Raw genomic sequence first — 25,390 nt, forward strand, 5'->3', positions numbered from 1 at the left:
CCAAATAAAGTTCTGGCATGGGCTACTAGAGAGTGTGCCAGAATTAGATTCATGGAATGACTGCAGGAACTGGACACACTACTCTGGTTGAGGCCTGACGTTGTTTTCTATTGATCAAGTTTAGCATAACTTCCTTGTTTTGGTAATCAATTTCACCACTGAAAGCCTAGGATCTCATTTGGTTATTTAACTGTCCTCCAATCTGGCCTGAATTGTACCCTTTATCTGATATTGTTTCTCTTTGGTGTTTATAACAAATTGAATCACACTAGATTGTAAGATAATAAAATGTGAGGCTGGATGAACACAGCAGGCCAAGCAGCATCTCAGGAGCACAAAAGCTGACGTTTCGGGCCTAGACCCTTCATCAGAGAGGGGGATGGGGGGAGGGAACTGGAATAAATAGGGAGAGAGGGGGAGGCGGACCGAAGATGGAGAGCAAAGAAGATAGGTGGAGAGGGTGTAGGTGGGGAGGTAGGGAGGGGATAGGTCAGTCCAGGGAAGACGGACAGGTCAAGGAGGTGGGATGAGGTTAGTAGGTAGCTGGGGGTGCGGCTGGGGGTGGGAGGAAGGGATGGGTGAGAGGAAGAACCGGTTAGGGAGGCAGAGACAGGTTGGACTGGTTTTGGGATGCAGTGGGTGGGGGGGAAGAGCTGGGCTGGATCCCAAAACCAGTCCAACCTGTCTCTGCCTCCCTAACCGGTTCTTCCTCTCACCCATCCCTTCCTCCCACCCCAAGCCGCACCCCCAGCTACCTACTAACCTCATCCCACCTCCTTGACCTGTCCGTCTTCCATGGACTGACCTATCCCCTCCCTACCTCCCCACCTACACCCTCTCCACCTATCTTCTTTGCTCTCCATCTTCGGTCCGCCTCCCCCTCTCTCCCTATTTATTCCAGTTCCCTCCCCCCATCCCCCTCTCTGATGAAGGGTCTAGGCCCGAAACGTCAGCTTTTGTGCTCCTGAGATGCTGCTTGGCCGGCTGTGTTCATCCAGCCTCACATTTTATTATCTTGGAATCTCCAGCATCTGCAGTTCCCATTATCTCTCACACTAGATTGTGTTACTTTCTGTCATGTGTCTGCCCATTCTATCAATCTCTGTCCTTTTGAAGATTAGCATTATTTATTCCACTCACAGGTTATACTGGACAATATTCTCCGTTTGTCTAGGTACATGCAGTTCTGATAACCCTTATCACCATCCAGTACAAAGCAGCCTCCTCAATCAACAAGGATTAGAGCTGGCTGAACACAGCAGGCCAAGCAGCATCAGAGGAGCAGGAGGCCTGCTGTGTTGATCCGGCTCTACACTTTGTTATCTCAGATGTTCCAGAATCTGCAGCTCCTACTATCTCTTCTACTCCTTTTTGTTGCTTTTAAAGTGCTGTGAGGCACTTCTTGAAATTTAAAGTGAGTTGTTTATTTGTAGTGATTTTCTGACTGGTCAGGCATATATTAAAACCGTGTGTTCCGAGTTCCTCAAATTAGTTTAGTTTCAGCGGATGAAGATGCGGTGTGTAAATGTCAAATGTTGCAACAAGCAATGCAGGTTAGTTTTACAATACATATTTAACGAAGAATGTGATAGCTAACTTGCAGTGAAAATTGATTGAATCTTAGTCCAATAACAAAATTAGCTACAAAGTCAAACTTGGCAGAAATTGCACTGTATTCCGATAAACATATGTATTTGGGTTATCTTACAAGCAAGTAATTTCCCTATTTTATAAGACCGTAAGATATAGGAGCAGAATTGAGCCATTCAACCCATTGAGCCTGCTTCGTCATTCCCTCATGGCTGATATGTTTCTCATCCCCAATTTCCTGCCTCCTCCTCTAACCCTTGAGTTCCTTACACAGATAATCACTCTCTGGCTGAAGAAATTCCTCCTCATCTCAATTTTAAAGGATCATGCCTACATTCTGAGGCTGTGCCCTTGGATCCTCGTCTCACCAACTAGTGGAAACATCTTCACCACGTCCACTCTATCCAGGACTCTCAATATCCAGTAAGTTTCAATGAGATTCCCCCGTTCTCATCCTTCTAAACGCCGCCAAGTACAGACCCAGATGCCTAAACCACTGCTGATATGGCAAGCCCTTCATCCCTGGGATCATTTTTGAAAACCTCCTCTGGACCCATTCCAATGCCAGCAAGTTCTTACTTAGATACAGCAAGATTGCTCACAATACTCTAAATGCAGTCAGACCACAGCCTTATACAGCCTCAGTAGTACATCACTGCTGTTGCATTCTACCCCTCTTGATATGAATTCTCACATTGCATACACACAGAACAGCACAATACAGGACCTTCGGCCCAAGATGTTATGCGGACCTATTATCCTAATCTAAGATCAAACTAACTTGCACACCCTACATTTTACTATCATCCATGTGCCTCGCCAAGAGTTGCTTAAATGTCCTTAATGTATCTGCCTCCACTACAACCATTGGGAGTGCGTTCCACTCACCCACCACACTCTGTGTAAAGAACCCACCTCTGACATCTCCCTTATACCTTCCTCCAATCACCTTAAAATTATGCTCCGTCATGATAGTCATTTCTGTCCTGGGAAAACGTCTCCGGCTATCCATTCTATCTATGTGCCATCACCTTGTACACCTCTATGAAGTCACCTCGCATCCTTCTTCACTCCAATGAGAAAAGCCCTAGCTCCCTCAGCCTTTCCTCATACGACCTGCCCGCCAGTGCAGGCAGCATCCCGGTAAATCTCCTCATCACCCTTCCTAAAGCTTCCACATCCTTCCTACAATGAGGCAGCCAAAACTGAAAACAATATTCCAAGTGTGTTCCAACCAGGGGTTTATTGAGCTGCAGCATAACCTCGTGGCTCTTAAACTCAATCACCCTGCCAATGAAAGCCAACACACCATACGCTTTCTTAACATCCCTATCAACTTGGGTGGCAACTTTGAGTGATCTATAGACGTGGACCCCAAGATCCTTCTGTTCCTCCACACTGCCAAGAATCCTGCCATTTACCCTGTATTCTGCATTCAAATTCGACCTTCCAAAATGAATCACTTCACACTTTTCTGGGTTGAATTCTATCTGCTACTTCTTTGCTCAGCTCTGCATCCTGTCAATGTCCTGTTGCAGCCTACAACAGCCTTCCACACGATCCACAACTCCACCAACCTTTGTGTCATCGACAAACTTACTAACCCATCCTTCCACTTCCTCATCCAAGTCATTTATAAAGATCACTAAGAGCAGAGGTCCCAGAACAGATCCCTGTGGAGCACCACTGGTCAACGAGCTCCAGGCTGAATTCTTTCCATCTTCTGTCACATTCTGTCTTCTATTGGACAGCCAATTCTGTATCCACACAGCCAAAATTTCCCTGAAACCCATGCCTTCTTAAATTCTGAATGAGCCTACCATAGGGAACCTTATCAAATGTCTTGCTAAAAAGCCATATACACCATTTCCACTGCTCTACCATCATCAATGTGTTTTGTTGCATCCTCAAAAGTAATCAAAAAGTCTTGTGAGGCATGACCTACCCCTCACAAAGCCATACTGACTATTTCTGATCAAACTAGGCTTTTCCAAATAATCATCAATACTATCTCTCAGAGTCCGCTCCAATAATTTGCCCACCATAGAAGAAAGACTGACTGGTCTATAATTCCCAGGATTATCCCTATTCCCTTTATCAAACAAGGGAATAACACTTTTCATCCTCCAATCAACTGGTACTACTCCAGTGGACAGCGAGGATGCAAAGATCGTCGCCAAAGGCGCCGCAATCTCTTCCCTCGCTTCCCGTAGCAACCTTAGGTATATCCCGTCTGGCCAAGGGGACTTATTTATCCACATGTTTATCAAAATTTCTAGCACATTCTCCTTCCTAACATGAACCTTTTCTAACATATCAGCCTTTTTCATGCTGTCCTCTCAAACATCAAAGTCCCTCTCCCTGGTGAATACCAAAGCAAATAGAATTGTAATTCCCCCTCCCCCAATTAAATACTTGCCCATACCATCAACTTCAATCCCTCTCCATTACTATAGTAAAGATCAGGGAGTTGAGATCACTATCAACGAACTACTCTCCCACCGATAGATCACACACTTGGCCTGGTTCATTGTCAAATGCCAAATCCAATATGGCCTCACCTCTAGTCGACCTATCTACATGCTGAGGTCAGAAATCCTGCCTGGACACACCTGACAAAATCTGCTCCATCCAAACTATTTGCACTTAGAAGGTTCTAGTCAATATTAGGAAAGTTGAAGTCACCAGTGACAACAACCCTATTACTTCTGCACCTTTCCAAAATTTGCCTCCCAATCTGTTCCTCAGTGTCTCTGTTGCTATTGGGAATCTATAGAGAACTCCCAATAAAGTGACTGCTCCTTTCCTGTTTCTGACTTCCACCCATACTGACTCAGTAGACAAACCCTTCTTGCAGCTGTGATACTGTTCCTGATTAGCAATGCCACTCCTCCAGCTCTTTTACCTCCCTCCCTATTTCTTTTGAAACATCTAAACCCCAGGACATCCAACAACCATTCCTGCCTCTGTGGAATCCAAGTCTCCATAATAGCCATAACATCATAGCTCCAAGTACTGATCCATGCTCTAAGTTCGTCACCCTTATTCCTGACACTTCTTGTTCTAAAACAGACACAATTCAACTTGTTGCACTTTGCCCTATCAACTATCTATCCTTCCTCTCAGACTCTCTGCAGGCTGTATCTGCCTGTACACTAGCAACCCCATCATCTGATCCATGGCTCCGATTCCCATCCCCTGCCAAACTAGTTTAAGCACTCCCAAAGAGCTCTAGAAAACCTCCTGCCCAGCATTTAGGTGTCCCTCCAGCTCAGGTGCAAACCATCCTTCTTGCATAGGTCCCACCTTCCCCAGAAGGTATCCTAATGATACACGTATCTGAAGCTCTCCCTCCTATACCACGTAGTCACATGTCAAGCTGCACTTGCTCTCTATTCCTAGCTTCACTTGCCTGTGGCACCAGTACTAATCCTGAATATATTAGTTCACTTACCCAGCAATCCCTGTGCCACGTTTGCTCCTGCTCAGCCTTCACTCCACCTCTTCATGAGGGAAGCTTTTTATACAGAAACCTTACCTTCCCGGATGCCCTCTGGCTCGAGCTCTAGCGACTCCCGACACTGAATTAGAGACTTCCCAACTGCCAACTGAACATGCTTGTTAACCTTAAAGAGAATCCTGAACCAGGACTCCCAAGAGCTTTTAGTGCTTCAAATCGTATTACAGACAATGACTGTAGTATCTAGAAGAATTTTTTTTCTTCTATTTAGATAAAAATAGCACCATCAAAGGTATCTTATTAACCTGTAAAACTGCAACTCATAGCTCAGTTGCAGATTAACATGCCTTTGAGTGTATTTTTGTGAATGGGTCATTTACCTGGAAATGTGGTGTGTTTATGCCTTTATGTGTAATAGTACACATCAAGAATAAAAGAGAAAATGCTGGAGCGAGTCTCAGAGCAGCTCAGAACAGAGAACAGAATTAACAATTTGAGTCAAATATGACGTCTTCAGACTGAAGAACAATTTGGTTACCAGACCTGGCTCCTGCATACCTGCCAAATGTTTCCAACACTTTCTGAGATAATGGGAACTGCAGATGCTGGAGAATTCCAAGATAACAAAATGTGTAACAAAATAACAAAACCAGTCCAACCTGTCTCTGCCTCCCTAACTGGTTCTTCCTCTCACCCATCCCTTCCTCCCACCCCAAGCCGCACCCCCAGCTACCTACTAGCCTCATCCCACCTCCTTGACCTGTCCGTCTTCCCTGGACTGACCTATCCCCTCCCCACCTATACTCTCTCCACCTATCCTCTTTACTCTCCATCTTCGGTCCGCCTCCTCCTCTCTCCCTATTTATTCCAGTTCCCTCTCCCCATCCCCCTCTCTGATGAAGGGTCTAGGCCCGAAACGTCAGCTTTTGTGCTCCTGAGATGCTGCTTGGCCTGCTGTGTTCTTTCCAACACTTTTTGTTTTGTTTTGGAAATTTAGTCTCCCCAGAATAATGCTTGCAATTTAGAGTTGATTGGACTGAAAAACTGAATATATCCACTTCTAGAAAAGGCTGACTACTGTTTGATGGGATGGATATTCACAGTAAATCCTAATTTCTACGGTCAGCAATTTTAACTTAAATAGTTGCGGTTAAAGTTGACACTTCCATTTTAGGAGTTTGAAGAGAGGAAGTAAAACATATCAATTATTGTGCAATTTAAAAATAAATATTCATTCACGGATGTGTGCATTGCTGATTATCTATTTCCCATTTCTAATTGCCCCTGAGAAGGAAATGAGATCCAGGATTTTGGCCCAGTTGCAGTGAAGGATACCATGAAGAATTTAGTCACAAGTCAGGATTTTGTGTTGTTTTGAGGGAATTGTGGAGGTGGTATTACACTGCATCTACTGCCCTTGTCCTTCAAAGTGGTGGAGGCATGGGTTTGAAAGTTAATTTTGAAGGAGCCTTGTTGAGATGTTGGAATACATCTTGAAAATACTACAACACTACTACTGCCACAATGTGTTACTGATGGAAGGGATGAAAGCTGAAGGTGGTGAATGGTTACCAGTCTTGCAGGTTGCTTTATCCTTGTTGATGCAAACTTCTGAGATAATGGGAACTGCAGATGCTGGAGATTCCAAGATAATAAAATGTGAGGCTGGACGAACACAGCAGGCCAAGCAGCATCTCAGGAGCACAAAAGCTGACGTTTCGGGCCTAGACCCTTCATCAGAGAGGGGGATGGGGGGAGGGAACTGGAATAAATAGGGAGAGAGGGGGAGGCGGACCGAAGATGGAGAGTAAAGAAGATAGGTGGAGAGAGTGTAGGTGGGGAGGTAGGGAGGGGATAGGTCAGTCCAGGGAAGACGGACAGGTCAAGGAGGTGGGATGAGGTTAGTAGGTAGCGGGGGGTGCGGCTTGGGGTGGGAGGAAGGGATGGGTGAGAGGAAGAACCGGTTAGGGAGGCAGAGACAGGTTGGACTGGTTTTGGGATGCAGTGGGTGGGGGGGAAGAGCTGGGCTGGTTGTGTGGTGCAGTGGGGGGAGGGGACGAACTGGGCTGGTTGAGGGATGCAGTAGGGGAAGGGGAGATTTTGAAACTGGTGAAGTCCACATTGATACCATATGGCTGCAGGGTTCCCAGGCGGAATATGAGTTGCTGTTCCTGCAACCTTCGGGTGGCATCATTGTGGCAGTGCAGGAGGCCCATGATGGACATGTCATCAAGAGAATGGGAGGGGGAGTGGAAATGGTTTGCGACTGGGAGGTGCAGTTGTTTTTTGCGAACTGAGCGGAGGTGTTCTGCAAAGCGGTCCCCAAGCCTCCGCTTGGTTTCCCCAATGTAGAGGAAGTCGCACCGGGTACAGTGGATGCAGTATACCACATTGGCAGATGTGCAGGTGAACCTCTGCTTGATGTGGAATGTCATCTTGGGGCCTGGGATGGGGGTGAGGGAGGAGGTGTGGGGACAAGTGTAGCATTTCCTGCGGTTGCAGGGGAAGGTGCCGGGTGTGGTGGGGTTGGAGGGCAGTGTGGAGCGAACAAGGGAGTCACGGAGAAGAGTGGTCTCTCCGGAAAGCAGACAGGGGAGGGGATGGAAAAATGTCTTGGGTGGTGGGGTCGGATTGTAAATGGCGGAAGTGTCGGAGGACCCACCATCCCAGGCCCCAAGATGACATTCCACATCAAGCAGAGGTTCACCTGCACATCTGCCAATGTGGTATACTGCATCCACTGTACCCGGTGCGACTTCCTCTACATCGGGGAAACCAAGCGGAGGCTTGGGGACCGCTTTGCAGAACACCTCCGCTCAGTTCGCAAAAAACAACTGCACCTCCCAGTCGCAAACCATTTCCACTCCCCCTCCCATTCTCTTGATGACATGTCCATCATGGGCCTCCTGCACTGCCACAATGATGCCACCCGAAGGTTGCAGGAACAGCAACTCATATTCTGCCTGGGAACCCTGCAGTCATATGGTATCAATGTGGACTTCACCAGTTTCAAAATCTCCCCTTCCCCTACTGCATCCCTCAACCAGCCCAGTTCGTCCCCTCCCCCCACTGCACCACACAACCAGCCCAGCTCTTCCCCCCCACCCACTGCATCCCAAAACCAGTCCAACCTGTCTCTGCTTCCCTAACCGGTTCTTCCTCTCACCCATCCCTTCCTCCCACCCCAAGCCGCACCCCCCGCTACCTACTAACCTCATCCCACCTCCTTGACCTGTCCGTCTTCCCTGGACTGACCTATCCCCTCCCTACCTCCCCACCTACACTCTCTCCACCTATCTTCTTTACTCTCCATCTTCGGTCCGCCTCCCCCTCTCTCCCTATTTATTCCAGTTCCCTCCCCCCATCCCCCTCTCTGATGAAGGGTCTAGGCCCGAAACGTCAGCTTTTGTGCTCCTGAGATGCTGCTTGGCCTGCTGTGTTCGTCCAGCCTCACATTTTATTATGATGCAAACTTCTTATGTGTTGTTGAAGCTGCATTCATCTTAGGCAAGACAATAGTATTCCATCACACTTCTGACTTGTGCCTTGTAGATGGTGGACAGAATGAAGGAGGTGAGTTCACAGCCTCTGGGAATGCTCCGGACCAGTTCTTGAGGTCACAGTATTTTTATATGGTTCTTTTCCATTCAGTTTCTGGTCAATACTAACTGTGGTGGATTTCAGCAATGGGAAGACCATTGAATGTCAAGGGTTGATGGTTAGGTTCTCTCATTAAAAAGTTTCATTACTTGGTATTTGTGTGACATGAGTGTTACTTGCCATTTATCAATCTGTACCTCAGTATTAACCAAGTCTTTCTGCACTTGGACACAATATTTTCAGTTAATAAGGCAAATGGATTTGACAATTGTGACATCATCCACACTTTTGACCTGATGACAGGGTGTCATCATTGATGAAACAGCTGAAGATGGTTCAGCCTAGAGCACTACCATGAGAAACTCCTGTTGCAATATCCTGAAACTGAGAGGAATGACTTCCAGTATCTACAAACTTTCTCCTTTCTGCTTAGAATGACTCTAATTTTCCCAGTAATTCCTATTGACTTCAGTTTTGCTTGGGCTCCTTACTGCCATACTTGATCAAATACTATCCTGATATCAACTCCCATCACTTTCACCTTCTCCCAACCTTTATCCAAGTTTATAATAAGGACAGGAGCTGATTGACTATGGCAGTACCCAAACTGAGCTTCAGTGTGCAGATTGTTGCCAAGCGAGCACTGCTTGACAGCACAGGTGAAGACACCTTTCATCACTTTACTGATGAGCAAGAGTAGGTGGATGGGGGCAGTAAATGTCTTGCCTACCTGACCTCCAGCCAGAATACAGCACTTCTACTTGAGCCGAGTGAAGACTAGAAGGAATCCACCTGGACAAGACCCCAAATGTGAAATTTCATTTACAAGAAACTAGGGCTGTATTTGCCATCATTGGTGTGTCACTTTGGCTAATGTGTTGCAGTGGGATTTCTGAGACAAGTCTGACACCTGAGTATATGTCACACATCTGTTAATTCAGTGGAAATCAGATTCTTCCCCAGTACAAGATAACAAAGTGTGAAGCTGGATGAACACAGCAGAGCAAGCAGCATCTTAGTAGCACAAAAGCTGACCTTTCGGGCCTAGACCGAAATCTTGGATTCTCCAGTATCTGCAGTTCCCATCATCTCTTCCCCAGTACATTTCAATTATCTCCTATCCTCATGGGCATTTTTTCTAATTCAATGAAATAATTTTAACTTTGTACTAGTTCCAGTCAAACAGCCGTTGGTGGTTGCCATGGTGCCATAACACATCCTGCCAGGCGGACAGTGTTTGAGCGCATTGGTCTCTGGGAGTTGTAGTAATTAACTCGTTTCCGCCGCTGGATAGCAATTGGGCTCCGGGGCTGAAGAACTACAACGTCCAGCGTTGTGTGTGAGCGTCCCTGTGCCGGCCATCTTGGTGTAGGAGCTCGACATGGAGCCCGGTAGTTCAGAGCTTTTCCGATGGAAGAGACTCACTAACAATAAACCTGGATACAAGGTAATTTTCCCTTTTTAGTGACACGCTTTGTGTAAACTTTTTTTTAAAATCCCCTGTCTCTGCGGTGAGCTTTCCCAGCCAGTGATACCGCAAGGGCATTAATGTATTTTCTTTCTGGCCCTGCACATCTGTTGTATCTTTCTCTAGGTGTTTCCCCTCAGGCTCAATTTACTCTCTCAAGTGAATGTAAAATATCCCATGGCACAGTTCTCTAAAAGTCCAGTATCATTTTCCCTAGTGCCCTGACCAATATTTATTCCTCAGCCGCAAACAAACCTTTTATTTCAATGATAACAAGGTGCGGAGTTGGATGAACATAGCAGGCCAGTAAGCATTTCAGGAGCAGGAAAGCCGAAGTTTCGGGCCTGCAACCTTCTTCAGAAATGAGGGAGGGGAAGGGGATTCTGAAATAAATAGAGAGAGGGAGGCAGATTGGTGGAGAGGAGACGGACAGGTCAAGGAGATAGGGATGAAGCCAGTAAAAGTGAGTATAGGTAGGGAGTTGGGATGGGGTTTGGTCAGTTGGGAGGGGTGAGTGGGATGGAAGTTGGACAGGTCAAGGAGGCAGGGATGAGGCTCGTAGGTAGGAAGTTGAGGTGGGGGGGGTTGGTCAGTGAGGTAGGAGGAGTGGATAGGTGGGAGGAAAGATGGACTGATCAAGGAGGCGGGGACGAGAAGGGGTGCTGGTATTGGGATGAGGTTGGGTTTGGGGAGATTTTGAAGCTTGCAAAGCACACATTGAGACCATTGGGTTGTAGGGTTCCCAGGTGGAATATAAGATGCTGTTCCTGCAGTTTTTGGGTGGCATCGTTGTGGCTTGGAGGAGGCCCAGGATGGATATTTTGTCCAAGGAGTGGGAAGGGGAGCTGAAGTGGTTTGTGACTGGTAGGTCAGATTCATCAGATTCTCCAGCATCGGCAGTTCCTACCATCTGTGTGACTGGGAGGTGTTGTCATTTGTCATGAACCGAGTGTAGATGCTCCACAAAGCAGTTTCCAAGCCTCTGATTGGTTTCCCCAAAGTAGAGGAGGCCACGTTGGGAACAGCGGATACAATATACCACATTAGTGGATGTGCAGGTGAACACCTGTTTGAAGTGGAAGGTTCTCCTGAGGCCTGGAACAGAGGTGAGGAGGGAGGTGTAATACCTCCTGCAGTTGCAGGGAAAGGTGCCGGAGCTGGTGGGGAGTGTGGAATGGACGAGGGGGTCGTGGAGAGTGTGGTCCCTCCAGAAGGCAGGTAAGTTAGGAAGGGAAATGGTAGTGGGATCACATTGCAGGTGGTGGTGAATGATGTGTTGAATCGGAGATTGATGGAGTGATAGGTGAGGACAAGGCGAATCCTGTCTTTGTTGTTATTGTGGGGAGGGGGTGTGAGGGCTGAGGTGTGGGAAATGCAAGAGATGTGGTCGAGGGTGTTTTTCACCACTTGGGGTGGCGGGGGTGCAAAATTGGAGTCTTTGATAAACGAGGACATCTCGAATGTCTGGGAGTGGAACACCTCACCTTGGGAGCAGATGCGTCAGAGGTGAAGGAATTGGGAATGGGGATAGCATTCTAGCAGGAAGGTGGGTGAAAGGAAGTGTAGTCAAAGTAGCTGTGGGAGTTGATGGGCTTGAAGTAGATATCAGTTTCCAGGTGGTTACCAGAGATGGAGACAGAGAGGTCCAGGAAGAAGAGAGAGGTATCAGAGATGGTCCAGGTGAACTTAAAATTGGGGAGGAAGCTGTTAGTAAAGTGGATTAACTGTCCGAGCTCCTCGGCAGTGCCAATACAGTCATCGATGTAATGGAGGAAGAGGTGGGGAATAGTGCCAGAGTAGCTGCGCAAGAGGAACTGTTTCACGTATCCTACAAAGAGGCAGGCATACTTATGCGGGTACCCATGGCCATCACTTTCGTCTGTAGGAAGTATGAGGAGTTGAAGGAGAAGTTGTTAAGGGTAAGAATGAGTTTGGTTCGGTGGATAAGGTTGTCGGTGGAGGGGTCTGGTCAGGCCTGTGGGAGAGGAAGAAGCGGAAGGCTTTTAGATAATCTGCGTGGGGAATGCAAGTGTATAGGGACTGGAAATCCATGGTGAATTTCAATTTCAATGATGTTTGCAGGACCTATCCACAATTAATTGTGTTTCATGCACTGTTTAAATTGAAGGTATTTTATTTGCTGTCTTCGAACATTTTGAGGTTTTGGATACAGCATGTAAGTGCAAGTCCCTCTTTATTTTCACTCTGTGCCTGTCAAAAACATATTTCCTATTTTGTCAACCCTTTTTCTCCCTTTGTCACCATTGCTTTTCCCATCTCCTCTGCAGATATTTGGAAGTAGACTTAGGATTCTCACCACGTGTACCGATAGAAAGCACATCACCCTTACCTCGAAATGAGGAAGAATGTGGCTGTGGAGATTACTGGGGAGCCGAGGTTCCCCAAGGTCCCAGCTGACCAACCCGCATCCCAACTCCCTACCTGCATTCACCTTTTACTGGCTTCATCCCCGTTTCCTTGACCTGTCTGTCTTCTCTCCACATATCTGCCTCCCCCTCTCTATTTATTTTAGAATCCCCTTCCCCTTCCCCATTTCTGAAGCATCCAGGCCCAAAACGTTAGCTGTCCTGCTGTTCTGATGCTGCCTGGCCTGCTGTGTTCATCCAGCTCCACACTTTGTTATCATTGAAATATCAAAATGGTAAACTGTTTTGTGCTGGTGGAATTACTGGCCAAATTTAAGTGATTCACCAAAACAGAAATACAGTTAAAATATAAATTTATTTATGAACAATTGGCATAACACTCCATAAGAAATTCATTTATGTAGTGCTTCTACAAGACTAATTTAAGTTCCCAGGCACATCACAAATGCTGAGGCAGAGAGAGAAAGCTAATGCTGTGTAACAAAGCAATGTAGGTGAAAACTTAATCAAAAAATGATATTGAGGAAGATTTTGAAAGAAGGAACAAAGTGGAAAAAGTGAAGGATTAAGGGAAGCTGTTGAATACAATGCAATAACCTGTGATGTAAAGCAAAGAGGATACACAGGCTAAAGCCAAGAATGAGAGTTGTATTAGGGGATATGGCTTGGAGAAGTTCGCAGGAATGAGATTGGGCAAGTAGTAGTAGGTTTAATTTGATTCCATTTGAGGATAAACAGCTAGTTCAGGTCAGTGAAAATCAGAATAATGGAAAAGAGATCCAGATACCAGTGCTTTACTTTTGACAAGTTAAAGCTTTTGAAGTAAGCAAGCAAGAAGCAAACAAATCACATTCAGGGATTAATGAAATATAGATAATGATTTTAGACTCTGAGACCAAGAACTTTTTGCAGGTGGTAATATCTGGCCTTGGTTCTGAATAAGATCTATATCTTGGGAGTGTTCATGAAGGAGGGCGTTTGGGGAGGCAGATCTCAGTGGCAGGTGTATAGATTTATTTTGGAGATCTTTTTGCACTTGCTTGGGTGAGTGCAGCTCCCATAACACTTGAAATTTGACATCATCCAGGACAAAGCAGACCACTTGACTGGCTTCATGTCCACAAATATTCACTGATTCTACCACCAGTGTGCTGTAGCAGCAGTGTGTATTGCCTACAAGATGTACCGCAGAACACTGTTGAAATCTGCTTGGACATGACTTTCCAAACCCACAGTTGCTACCATCTTGAAAAGCAAAAGTGGTAGATGCTCGGAATCACCACCACCAGCAAGTTCCCTTTCCAGCCAGTCACCATCCTAGTTTAGAAATATATTGCTGTTCACTGGTCAAAATCCTTGGAACTCTTTCCCCAGTGGTATTATGGGTCTACATGCACCAATGGACTGCAACGCTTCAAAAAGGCAGCTCACCATCATTTTCTCAAGTGTAATTAGAGATGGTCTATAAATGCTGGCCACATGCTTCTATCCTGTTAATCAATAATTAACAATAAATGACTCATTAATATTCTTTTAAAAATGTTTTTGATATCCCTGACTTTCAGTTGCACGATACTATAGCTTTTCCAAGATGATGATGTTAGTACGACTGTACAGACTACATATAGGATTACAAAAAGGTAGAGCAAGTATTACCTGAAAACTTAATCAAGCAATCTTATTCTGGACCACTTTGTGAAAATATGATTAACATAGATTTCCTGACATATTTTCAAAGTTTTAGAACATGAAAGTCACTAATACGCCAGAATCATAATATTCTCTGAGACATCTTTCCCCTCTTTGGTTGACATTGCCAATCAAGTTTTACTAAATTAGAAAAAAAAGCCGCAGTGCAGTTTGGCCCTGTAACAGTGGTGGTAAAACTACAACTTACTTTGCAACTAAATTAATTCACAGATGCCAGATCATCTTTCAAATGGACACTTGCAAGGACAACTATTACCATGGGTTAAAATTAAAATATTCAATTATAATTTACAATGAATTCTATTACTTGGAGGACACAGATGAACACAGTCTTCTCAATGCAATAATAATGAAAACTGCATGATTGGAATTGCTCGAAGAGTATGAGGGAAATTACTCAGTTGAAATATCTTTATTCAGCTACATGGATTCCAGCCTGCCTTGAGGCTCATGACTGAAAGAGTGTAATTAAGTGAACAAAAACAGAGTTAACATTTCGGGTCCAGTGACCCTTCCTCAGAACTCGTGGAATGGGTTCTGAGGAAGGATCACTGGACCTGAAATGTTAACTCTGTTCTTTCCTTCATAGATGCTACCAGATAGATCTGCTGAGCTTTTTCAGCAACTTTGATTTTTTTTCCTGATTTACAGCATCCGCAGTTCTTTCGTTTTTTTATTTAAATTAAAGTAAGTAATTAAATGAAACCTGATGTGGGTCTTCTAATTTCCAGACAATGATGACAGCAAAGAAAATTGATCAAAGTTTGATTTTTTTTTTGATTCTTCAGTTCCTTTTTGCACTTGACTCATTTGTGTTGTAATGTGTTAACATTTGACCTAAGTGAAGTCACCTTCAATAGCAATGTTGATCTAGGTGGGATCATTGAATGTTTTAAGACGTGTTAGGTAGATTTTTGTTGGGTAATGGAGTCAAAGGGTATTGGGAATAGATATGAATATGAAATTCAAAGCATAAACAGATAAACCATGAACATAATGAGCAACTGGGCAGGCTTGAGGGGGTCAAATGCTTTTCATCTGTTCCTAATTTTTGTGTTGGTATTAGTGCTTTTACTCAATAGTGTTTTACATTTGGCAAAATTTGGCTTGAGTAAGCTAATGCTGATTGCAAAAGTGTATTATTTATTGAGATTTTGTACTGATATTGACAGTGGTGTTATGTTTATCTGTAGACAAACATGGATCCTCACGATATACAACACTGGATTAAAGTGAGTATGATTAGCTGAATTCAAGATGGCAGATATGATTTAATGAATTACTTAAAATGCGAAAGAATGATATACATGTATTATTGGTTGAGTGATGTATTCCTCTTAACAGAGAGTAGAACGAGCATCTGAGTGTGCTGTTGCAGAAGTATTTCCCTCTACAAAGTCAAAAATAAATCCAAAAGTCAATGGATATGTTGTGGCCATGGAGACAGTTGATCAGCTTCATGATCATGATGATGCCTATACTGAAGGTAAGGTCACCAATGATTGCCCAATGATCAATCACTGATGACACATGTAAATCAAGTAAGGTGAAATATTTTGTAAACTACTTCTGAGAGCTACAATTTTCAAGGATCCACTGACCTTTGTGGCCTTTCTTAATTGGTATCAAATCACAAAATCACAACCCAGTCCACACATGCAACCTGAAGCTCCTCACATTTTATACCCAGAAAATGTGGAGTAAAGGGTTTGGACCGGTGAAAATGTCACCAAAGCTGCAAAAAATCTATGAATAGGTCCCACATTAGATTAGCAGTGTTCAAGCTTATGACACTATTAGATAGAGCACAGAATGCAAATTGTCTACTTATAAGAATAAACACTTTTAAGATGAATTACACTTTATGAAATGGTTAGTTGCAATGCTTGATCTTTTTGCTTATAATTTTTCCTTTATCTGCATTGCACAAATGCATTAATTTTTATGAAGGTTGAATTTTTAGCATTCTATGTTTTTATTCTTGGGATGAGAAATTTCTATCGTTCAGTGGAATTCCTACGTTTGGATAATAGAATTCCACACTTTTAATTTTCTTCCTGACCTCTTTTCTCGTGGCTGCTGCCATCTCTAATCACCTTTTAGGTGGCAGAGAGAATCTCAGCCTGGAAATGTTTCACTAGTAACAATATCAGGAACAGATCTGGACCGGTTGCTTCATTTATCCCATGGGTAGAGCACACTGCTTGGACAGGGCAGGCGTGGTGGGGAAGGGTTTGGAAAGCAGATTTGAAATCTCCAGATGGATGGGATGGAGAGCAAGGAACAATTCTCTGCAGAGCTCATCAGGCCTGGAAGGCCATGTGCAATGTTTCAGTGGGATTGGGGGAATAGAAGTGGCTTTTCCATGTATTTGCTGTCTTTGACTTTCTAAGTGATCCAGGCCACTTCTTTAAAAAATTTTGCTAAGAGTCTTGTTGACTCCTTAACCTAATGCTCAATGGACTGAACAACGGCAAATAGAATTTAGTCCTGAAAAGTGTGGTGGTGTAAGGCAAAGGAGTATAATAGAACTCAATGGGAATGTAGAACCCTAGGAAGCAAACAGTGGACCTTGGTGTGCGTGTCCATAGATCCTTGAGGGCGATGTGACAGATGAAGTGATTAAGAAGGCACGTGGGATGCTTATCTTTACTAGTCAGGACATTGAATACAAGAGCAAGGAAGTTGTAATAGAGCACTATATAATACAAGTTAGGCCATAGCTGGAATACTGTGTGGAGTTCTGGATGCCAAGCTATAGTAAAGATGTGATTCCACTAGAGAAGGGACAGAAGTGACTCACCATGATGTTACCTGGGCTGAAGCGATTCAGCTAAGCAGAGAGATTAGATAGGCTGGAATTGTTTCATAGGTCAGAAAATGCTGAGGGGTTTCTAATTTGAGGTGTCCAAATTTCAAAGGGGTATAGATAGGGAGAAGCCTTTCCTCTTGGTAAAGGTGTCAGTAACCAGGGGGTACAGTTCTTTAGAGGTTTAAAGGGAATTTGAGGGAAAAAAATTCACCCAGAGGTTATGGGTATCTGGAACTCGCCGTTTAGGAGGGTGGTTGAGGTGAGAATCTTCAAGGCATTTAAGTATTTAGATGAACACATGAAGTATACAAGGCTATGGGCCAATGCTGGAAAGTGGGATTAGCACAGAGTGATTTTTGATGACCCGTATTGAGTGGTTGAAGTGCCTCTTCCTATGCATTAAAAACTCCATGACTTTATACAGTGCATCTTTTAGATGGCACACGTAGTTGTTGCTACATGTCAGTGGAAGAGTGTGTGAATATTGAAAACGTTAGATGGGATGTCAATCAAGCAGGTTAGTTTTCCCTGGTAGTGTTGAGCTCCTTGAGTTTGTTCAAGCTGCAGTCATCAAGCATTTGGAGGAGGCCGGTCTGCTGATTGTTCTTCCTGCTTAAAGTTTTCAATGTTGAGATCTTCATGGAAACTAAATCGAACAAACAATATTTAATGAATGACCCGCAAAATGAAGCAATTACCAAATAACCTTCGCTTTAAGACAGATCAGAGTCAATGTAAATGAGACATAAATTCTATAAACAAACCATGGATGGTAGAGCTGTAAGTTGCACATGGAATAGCAGATACAACAAATATAAATCTTATGGATGTTACAGACAGTCCACTCCATTTGTGCGGCTCCAATTTCAGCCACACAATTCTCCAGAATTCCGGTCCCTTTCCTTCAAGAACTTAGCTAAATCTCCGCTGACAGCAGCTCCTGTGTAAGTGGGTCCTACTCATGCTGTCTTCTGCACAATCGCACATTTGTTACCAGAACATTCAGCCCAGCATCAATTCTGAACTTCCATCAGTTGTTATAACATTAACCTACCAGAGCCATTTTCACCCTTGCATGATATTGTCGTTTTGGCATTCAGTCACTGGATATAAAAGAATCAGCAGAAAATATCCTCACCCAATCAGGAATCTAGTTCTCTAAATAAAATCTGAAAGAACTGCAGATGTTGTAAATTGGGAACAAAGGTTCTGAGGAAGGGTTATTATATCCAAAACGGTAACTCTGATTTTTTTTTCTTCACAGATATTGCCAGACCTGCTGAGCTTTTGCGGTCTGTTTATGATCTCGCTCTCTAACTTGATTTATTGACCACGTATTTTATGTTTTGTCTTTGTCTATCTGCCTAATGCTTCTCTGTTTTAATATCCTTCCTGTTGATCAAGCTCTCAGATCGAGGATTGCCAGTTCACGTAACCAATATTTTTATTATCAAGATGTGACAATTGATTCCTTTACAATTGGTGTAAACACTGCCAATATTTTTCTACAAATTTGTAAAGCTATTACAGGTTCCCCGATACTAGTACTAATTCAGTATATTTTCACCTAACCATGTCTCGCCATATTTTGCCACAAATCTGGATTTTATTGTTTATACCGCCGTGATCACTAAAGCTCACTGAATAAAGATAATAGATTTGATTATACAGAGAATGGACAATAAATGGTGCTAGTTGTTTGTTACGGTTTGCTACAATTTCTATAAAGACTAATTTCTTTTGAAAAGAAATGCCACCTTCCAGTGAAAGACTAACTGAAATATTCATGACAGGAGTACGCATTTTTAGAACTTTTACTGAAACACATTAAAAGCAACATTGACTAAACAGTGTTTCAATGTACGCTGTAAAATGAAATAAGTAAAACACTTTTACAATGGCTGAAACTCCCTCTGCCATGATTGCACTTTACTCTGTCCCTGAAATGGACACTTTATTCTTCCTGAATCAATCCAAAGTAATTATTTTGCTTCCTTTCCCAACTAAATAACTCCTAATTCAGAACTGACTTTTTAATTGGGGAGCAAATTGGAAGTTCTTTTTCCAGCCAAGGCTACACCAGTTTTCCACCTTAAATTTAAACTCTTAAAAACTTTGACTTCTCAACCTGAGCTTGCATTTCTACTTGTGTCATGTATGGTGAACAGTAGAGACTCACCGCCTCTCACTGCACCCTCGTTTTCTCCTTCTCCTCTATCTTTCTGAAATTCTAGAGATGTACCCTCTCTGAGAAGTTAAGTGATATATAGAACAATCCTATAACTCTATCCTATGCTGCCTTTGTACAAACATCGCCCTTCTCAAAGACCATCACCATGGCAATGTGAATCACATGGGCCTTGTATCAAATATTGTAATTCCTGTGGGGGAGCTGAAAACCAAAATACTGTAAGAAATCTATTAAATTACTCTCAAATGAATAAATTACTATTAGGATTTTACTTTTCATTTATCTTAATACAAATTGGAATCAATGCATGAATTAACAGCAGTTGAAACTTCAGGTCAAAAATAAATTTGACGTTTGACCAATTAGTCCAACACAAGCACAAGTATCTGGATTGCTTCATGCAAAAATGTTGCACTGTGTAGCTATGCAGTTCCATAATACGCTGTTTTGTATTCACATAGGATAGATCAGGAGTCCTAATTGATAAAACACGTCAGCTTTGAGATTCATGGATGTAACTACCAACATTGAGTTATAGACCTGTCTCCTTCAGGTCAAGATGGTCCCGACGACATAATTTTCTGGATTTCAATTAGCAGCCAACAACACTGTGGCTTAAGATTTGGCCACTTCTGGGGGGAAAAAAAAGCTCCTTAAAATGTCTTAGCTAATCACATTATGAAGTTCATGATCTGAATGTTGTCCAAATCTATGTTGAGTCTAGAAAGCTGGAAAGTGTGTATTTGGAAGGTGATTCCTCAAGCTTGTGTTGAACTTCACTAGAACATTGCAGCACTCCAAGGACAGAATGTAAGCGTTAGAGCAAGGTGATGAATTAAAATGGCAAGCAACCAGTAGGTCTGGCTCATGTTTGAGGATTGGGGGATATGTAATATAAGCCCTTTTATTTCCTAGATAACAAGATGTAGAGCTGATCTAGGCCCGAAATGTCAACCTTCCTGCTCCTATCATGCTCCTTGGCCTGCTGTGTTCATCCAGCTCTACATCTTGTTATCTTGGATTCTCTGGCATCTGCAGTTCCTATTATCCCTTTTATTTCCTCACTGCTCACAGTCAAAAGATTCCAAACATTCCCATAAGGTGAAGTAGCAGTTTACTTTACCACTTTCAACTTAATATACTGTATTGGATGCTTACAATGCAGTCATCTCTGCATTGGAGAAATAAATGCAGAGTGAGTGATAACTTTGTGGAACAACTTGATAGTATTTTGCTTTTATTCTGTTCCAGAAAGTTTGTTCAGCAATAACTAGGACTTTTCAGGCTGTAAAGAGGGTACATATACAAAAATGGACAAACCCTAATGTTTTCTCGTAATTTGTGTATCAGTTATGTGCAAAAACCTGCTAGGTTTCAATTTTTTTGGGTTATAGCATATGTGATAGCGATTTTTTTTTTGGATGAGAAGTGGGTAGCTCTGAGAGCAATATCCTGACCATTGTTTTTGTTGTGAAATCAAGGCTGATATTAACAAGCACAAATTTTACAAGGTGCTGTTGATAATCGATAAATTGTGATTCATGACTTGATTTTATGACTATGCTAACACCAACAAAACTTGAAGCATCACTCGAATTTTGGAAACCCTCTAAGGGTTTCCCCAACTTCATACATTACAAGTTCTATAGCATAAAAATGAATATTTGCCCCAGTGGACTGTGACAGTCTTGCAACCTATTTAAGGCTGATTCAAATTAACATAATGTTTGAATCTATTTTGCTTTTTAGGAAATAAAAAGAGCTTGCATTTATATAGCGTCTTTCTTATCCGCATGACATTGCAACATGACTTCACAGTTAAAGAGTGACTTGAAAATCTAAATTCTTTTAGACGTAGCAAAATGCCACTTATAGTTTGTAAAAATGAAGCACTCAATCAGAAATTTAGAAAGTTGACCAATCAGTTTTGGTTTTATTAATGAGGGCTAAATGAAGGTAATTTAATCCTTTTATTCAGATCAGCTTCCCTCCTATCATTTGAAAATATTTTGAGTCTGATAAATAAATAAATTTCTTCTAGCATCTAACTGCATCAATCAAAATATTAGACAAACTGTAAGGTTAAAGTAAAAGTTTGAAACTTAATAAGACTGAAATGAAATTTATTTGTGCTTATTGAAGTGGAAAGTTGTATTTTAAAGTTTGAATTGGAGCACGTTTAAGTTAGTAGATATTTGGTTATGGTGATAGTGTGCACTGTATTGTAAATGACCAGGTTAAAACTGCCTTTCACAGTTTTTCAGTTCTTTCTACATAGCTCAAGATTTACTCCGTGAATGGATGAATTCCAAGATAAGGCCAGAATTGGAATATGAAGAAACTGAAGAAACAGAAAGTTGTATCAATGACTCAGAAGAATTCCTTCACACACCAGAGACAATCTCCAGAAAGCCTGAAAAATTTGATGGTGAGGGCATCAGATTTGCTTTTGTGTATTTTTGAACTCTACCTTTACAGTCGCACTCAAGATTTTAGTAGAAATATCAAGTCCTTCAAATGCATAGAATATGTATTTCAAATAATTGCTTACACTGTGGATCTCTTTGTTAATTGACTTCAATTCAAATTCTTCTCCCATTGGTCAGCTCATAAGACGGTTATAATATAACTGAACTCTGAGGAATCCGCTATGTTAAAAGAAAGATAACAATATGGAGTCAAACAAGAAACATTATGCAAACTGTTTTAAAAATAAAATCCTTTTCTGAAAGTACTGTCTCATGCTAGGATACAGTTCTGAAACACGACTAAGAAAACAAATACAAATACAAGAATAAAATTAAAGACATACGTACCTGAGAAGAAAGTTCAAATTGCTGACCAGTCTGGACAGTTGCAACCTTTCCCAGGCTGGGCAGTTTTATAAGCTTTCAGTTAACAAATGATGGTGCTAAAGCAAACTACTGTGTAAGTGGTTGGGAGCAAATGTATGACTATAAAATTAACCCCAATCTCGAAATAATTAAAAACATCAAAATATAAAAATTTTAAAAATGTTTTAACACTGCAGTTGCAGAAAATATGTGAAGATATTTATATCTTTTTGCCACCTTTTTGTCTTTTCTTATTACATAAGTAAAAATAATTTTTTTATCTGTCAATTATATATGTAATTTTCAAAATGATGTTATAACATCTATGTTGCTTCCTCCTAGTTCCAACATTTTGAATGTTGTTTCATTGAGTGAAAATAGCTCCAGAGACCCCTTTTAGATAGTAATGGGTCAGTAGAGATAAAGTTTATTGTCAAAAGCAAAGATCTGGCCACCTATGATAAATGTGCAGCCCACAAATGAAAAAGGTGCCTTGTGTTTATGGCATTGCCAAACACAATTTATAAGCTACTGTTGCATGTCAATAATGTTCTAAAAATGAACAAGCATCCTGAACTATTTAACAAAAAATGGCAAGATCAAGGAGGATAAGCACTGATAAAAATTAACTGCAAGAAGTTGAAGCATATATCTCTATATCAAAGGATCTATTTAGAATAATGCAGGGCAAAATGATGACTTGTGAATAGACATAACATAATACAGTGAAGACAAGAAAACTTATGTTCTTAATTTTGAAAGCCAGAAGGAAATACTTTTTGGTCACTAACTTGGGCATTAACCATAAATAGGGCCGGTATTTCATATGTACTAGTCTCAGACTTGTCACTGCCCTCATCCTAGAATTGCTTATTGTATATGATGTACATATCATTGTAGAATTGTACAGTTATTTGGAACAGGAAAAAGAAGATGCTACAGCACAGACCTTCTTACAGAAGCTCCTAGAGATGAAAGTGGTGGAGTCTGGTATCCTTGAGGATCTTGGAAAGGATGAGGAAATACATCGGACAAAATGCAAAGACCCACGGTTAAAGATGGAGGCAAGGCACCAACAGGTCTGTACCAGTGTTTAGGAACACTACTGCAGTTATAATCAGGATTCTATTCATGTTTTGACAATGAAAATTAAAACACAAACACAGCCAAAATGTAGGTTTGGCGCTAAATTAAAGCACCTTATTTGTTTTGTATGTTTAGAATTTGTTTGAGTGTGCTTTGAATGAAATATTTATTTTAAATATTCTTTGTATTAACTATTAATTTTAGAAGGAAAAAAAACCTGTGGGACATAACATGTCTCTTTCATTATCATCCTTAAGGCAATATAGAGTCACAGGAACTAATTATACCAGTCTATAATTAAAAGGTGAGAGAGAATCGCTTGAAAAGACAGGCAAAATTGGAACAACAGAAGCAGGAAAAAGCCATGAAGAAATTTGCTCAGGCTAAAGCTCAGCAGCAACTTCAGGAGGAAGACAGGAGAAAAGCTTTACAAGCCAAGAAAGAGGAAGAACATATTAAAAGAGAAATGGTGCAGTTACGGAAAGAAATGATGGAAAGGAGATGCATTATGGGAGAGGCAAAACGACTGTAAGTTTTGATGGGCCAAAGTAACTACTTCAAACGCATGTAATGCTTTAATTACTTCTGTGTTATTCAGCAAAAGAAAGAACTTTTTTTTTGATATTCATTCTTGAACTCAAAATTTACTCTTGTTTTCTTCCAGTTGGAATTGTAGCAAATTATGCTTGCTTGCACTTCTTTACGGTTTACTGCAAAAACACTTAATGACAAATTAAGTTGTTCATGTTAGGAGTAGGTACAAACAGTGCTTAAGAAAAAGTAGGTAATTTGCTTCATTCAGCTTTCTCCCTTGCCTTCCCATATTCTTTTTAAGGGAAAATCCCATTTCAACATTTTCATGAAAATCATAATTTCTTCGGTGAATCCAACAGTCCCACATCTTGACACCCAGCCTACAATCAGCTGTAACTCGATGTGTCTGTTATTGTTTTCACCAAGATCCAGACACCTAGAGGAGCCAAAAAAAATTGCAGATGCTGGAATCCAAGGTGGACAGACAGGAGGCTGGAAGAATGTCATTGAATAATAGCCAAAGCGTTGACTCCTCCTTTCCTCCAGATACTGCCTGGCTTGCTGTGTTCTTCCAACCTCCTGTTTGTCTACCAAATCGGAATTTTGTTGGGGTTTTCCAGCACCTGAGAGTAAGTGCTAACCTTTGATGGTATATTCCAGCATCACATGAAGGTTTCAACCTATTACATCAACTTGGCCATTAAAAAATATCAAAGAATATCTTCAAAATTATCTGCATAATTCAGTCAGGGACTTGTTTTGCAGTGAACAATTGCATCTGGAGAAACAAAAGAAAAAACTCTTGGTTCATGAAAAGGTCAAGCAAGCACTGATGGAGCTACAGGAACAGCAGGATCAGGAACGTCTCAAGATCAAGCATCTCCAGGTGATGCAACAAGTTGAAGCCAAGATTAAAGCTTCCCAGCTCCAGGTAAGAGAAAACTAATAGGTGAATAAAAGACATTATGATCCTGAGTGGTGAAGTACCAGATTATTATCCTAGCAACCCTACAATATTTTTAGATAAGTAAGGGTATGTATTCACACAGTGCCTGTACTGTATATTCTTCTATAACAGCTCTTCATTAAAGTTAAGACCAGCCTATCTTTCGTACTGAAGGCTACTTCTGAGCGGGTAGAAGTTAAAGAACCTCTCATAATTATTAAACTTAGTTTAGTGAGAATTCAACAATCTTTACACGATAGCTTCTTGCTGATATATCTGAATACCGGGATTCAGGTACGGGCCATTCATTAACTCTGCTATCTTGTTTTCCTATCCTCACAGCTGAAGGATAGTAATGTAGTTCTCCGAGTATTTTACAGATTTATTCCTGGCCTGTTTCATGAGTAAATATTGCCTATAGCAGCAAGAGAACTGTTACTGCACTTGGGTCTGTGAGGTCACGTTTGTCCGAAGGCCCCTTTAGGGATCAGTTGCTATTAGCTTTTGCTATTTAGAGTGGCTTATTTAAAAAAATTTATGAATGAAATTCCGTGGATTCATGCTCAGTACGAGTAATTCATCCTGTTTGGCAAGTCCAAACGAATGACCTGGATAGAAAAATTGATAATAAGACATTAAAGCATCGTTATCAACTCTGTTCTCCTGACTAGATGTATTCTTCATGTATGATCCTAAATAATATTGCCACTTATAGACCCCATACTGCCATTCGGCTAAGATGAACCAACTTGGAATAGCAAAGGAGTAAATC

At 41.9% G+C, this 25,390-nt stretch overlaps 1 protein-coding gene across 4 annotated transcripts in view; it reads left to right on the top strand.

The window, feature by feature from the left end:
* The first annotated feature begins 10,006 nt into the window (after positions 1–10,006).
* ccdc191 (coiled-coil domain containing 191) overlaps positions 10,007–25,390 on the top strand; it is a 49,624-nt gene continuing 34,240 nt past the window's right edge. Inside the window, exons 1-7 of one of the 4 annotated variants that reach the window (XM_048540265.2) lie at positions 10,007–10,097; positions 15,409–15,447; positions 15,560–15,701; positions 21,497–21,646; positions 22,953–23,131; positions 23,443–23,666; positions 24,438–24,603. In XM_048540265.2, coding sequence (XP_048396222.2) covers positions 10,032–10,097; positions 15,409–15,447; positions 15,560–15,701; positions 21,497–21,646; positions 22,953–23,131; positions 23,443–23,666; positions 24,438–24,603 — 966 coding nt within the window. In that variant the 5' untranslated portion in view covers positions 10,007–10,031. Of the gene's footprint in view, positions 10,098–15,408; positions 15,448–15,559; positions 15,702–21,496; positions 21,647–22,952; positions 23,132–23,442; positions 23,667–24,437; positions 24,604–25,390 lie in introns of those variants that run through there. The other 3 variants (XM_048540266.2, XM_048540267.2, XM_048540268.2) reach the window with 3 other exon arrangements.

Source organism: Stegostoma tigrinum, chromosome 12 (assembly GCF_030684315.1).
Source record: "Stegostoma tigrinum isolate sSteTig4 chromosome 12, sSteTig4.hap1, whole genome shotgun sequence".
Taxonomy (NCBI): Eukaryota; Metazoa; Chordata; class Chondrichthyes; order Orectolobiformes; family Stegostomatidae; genus Stegostoma; species Stegostoma tigrinum.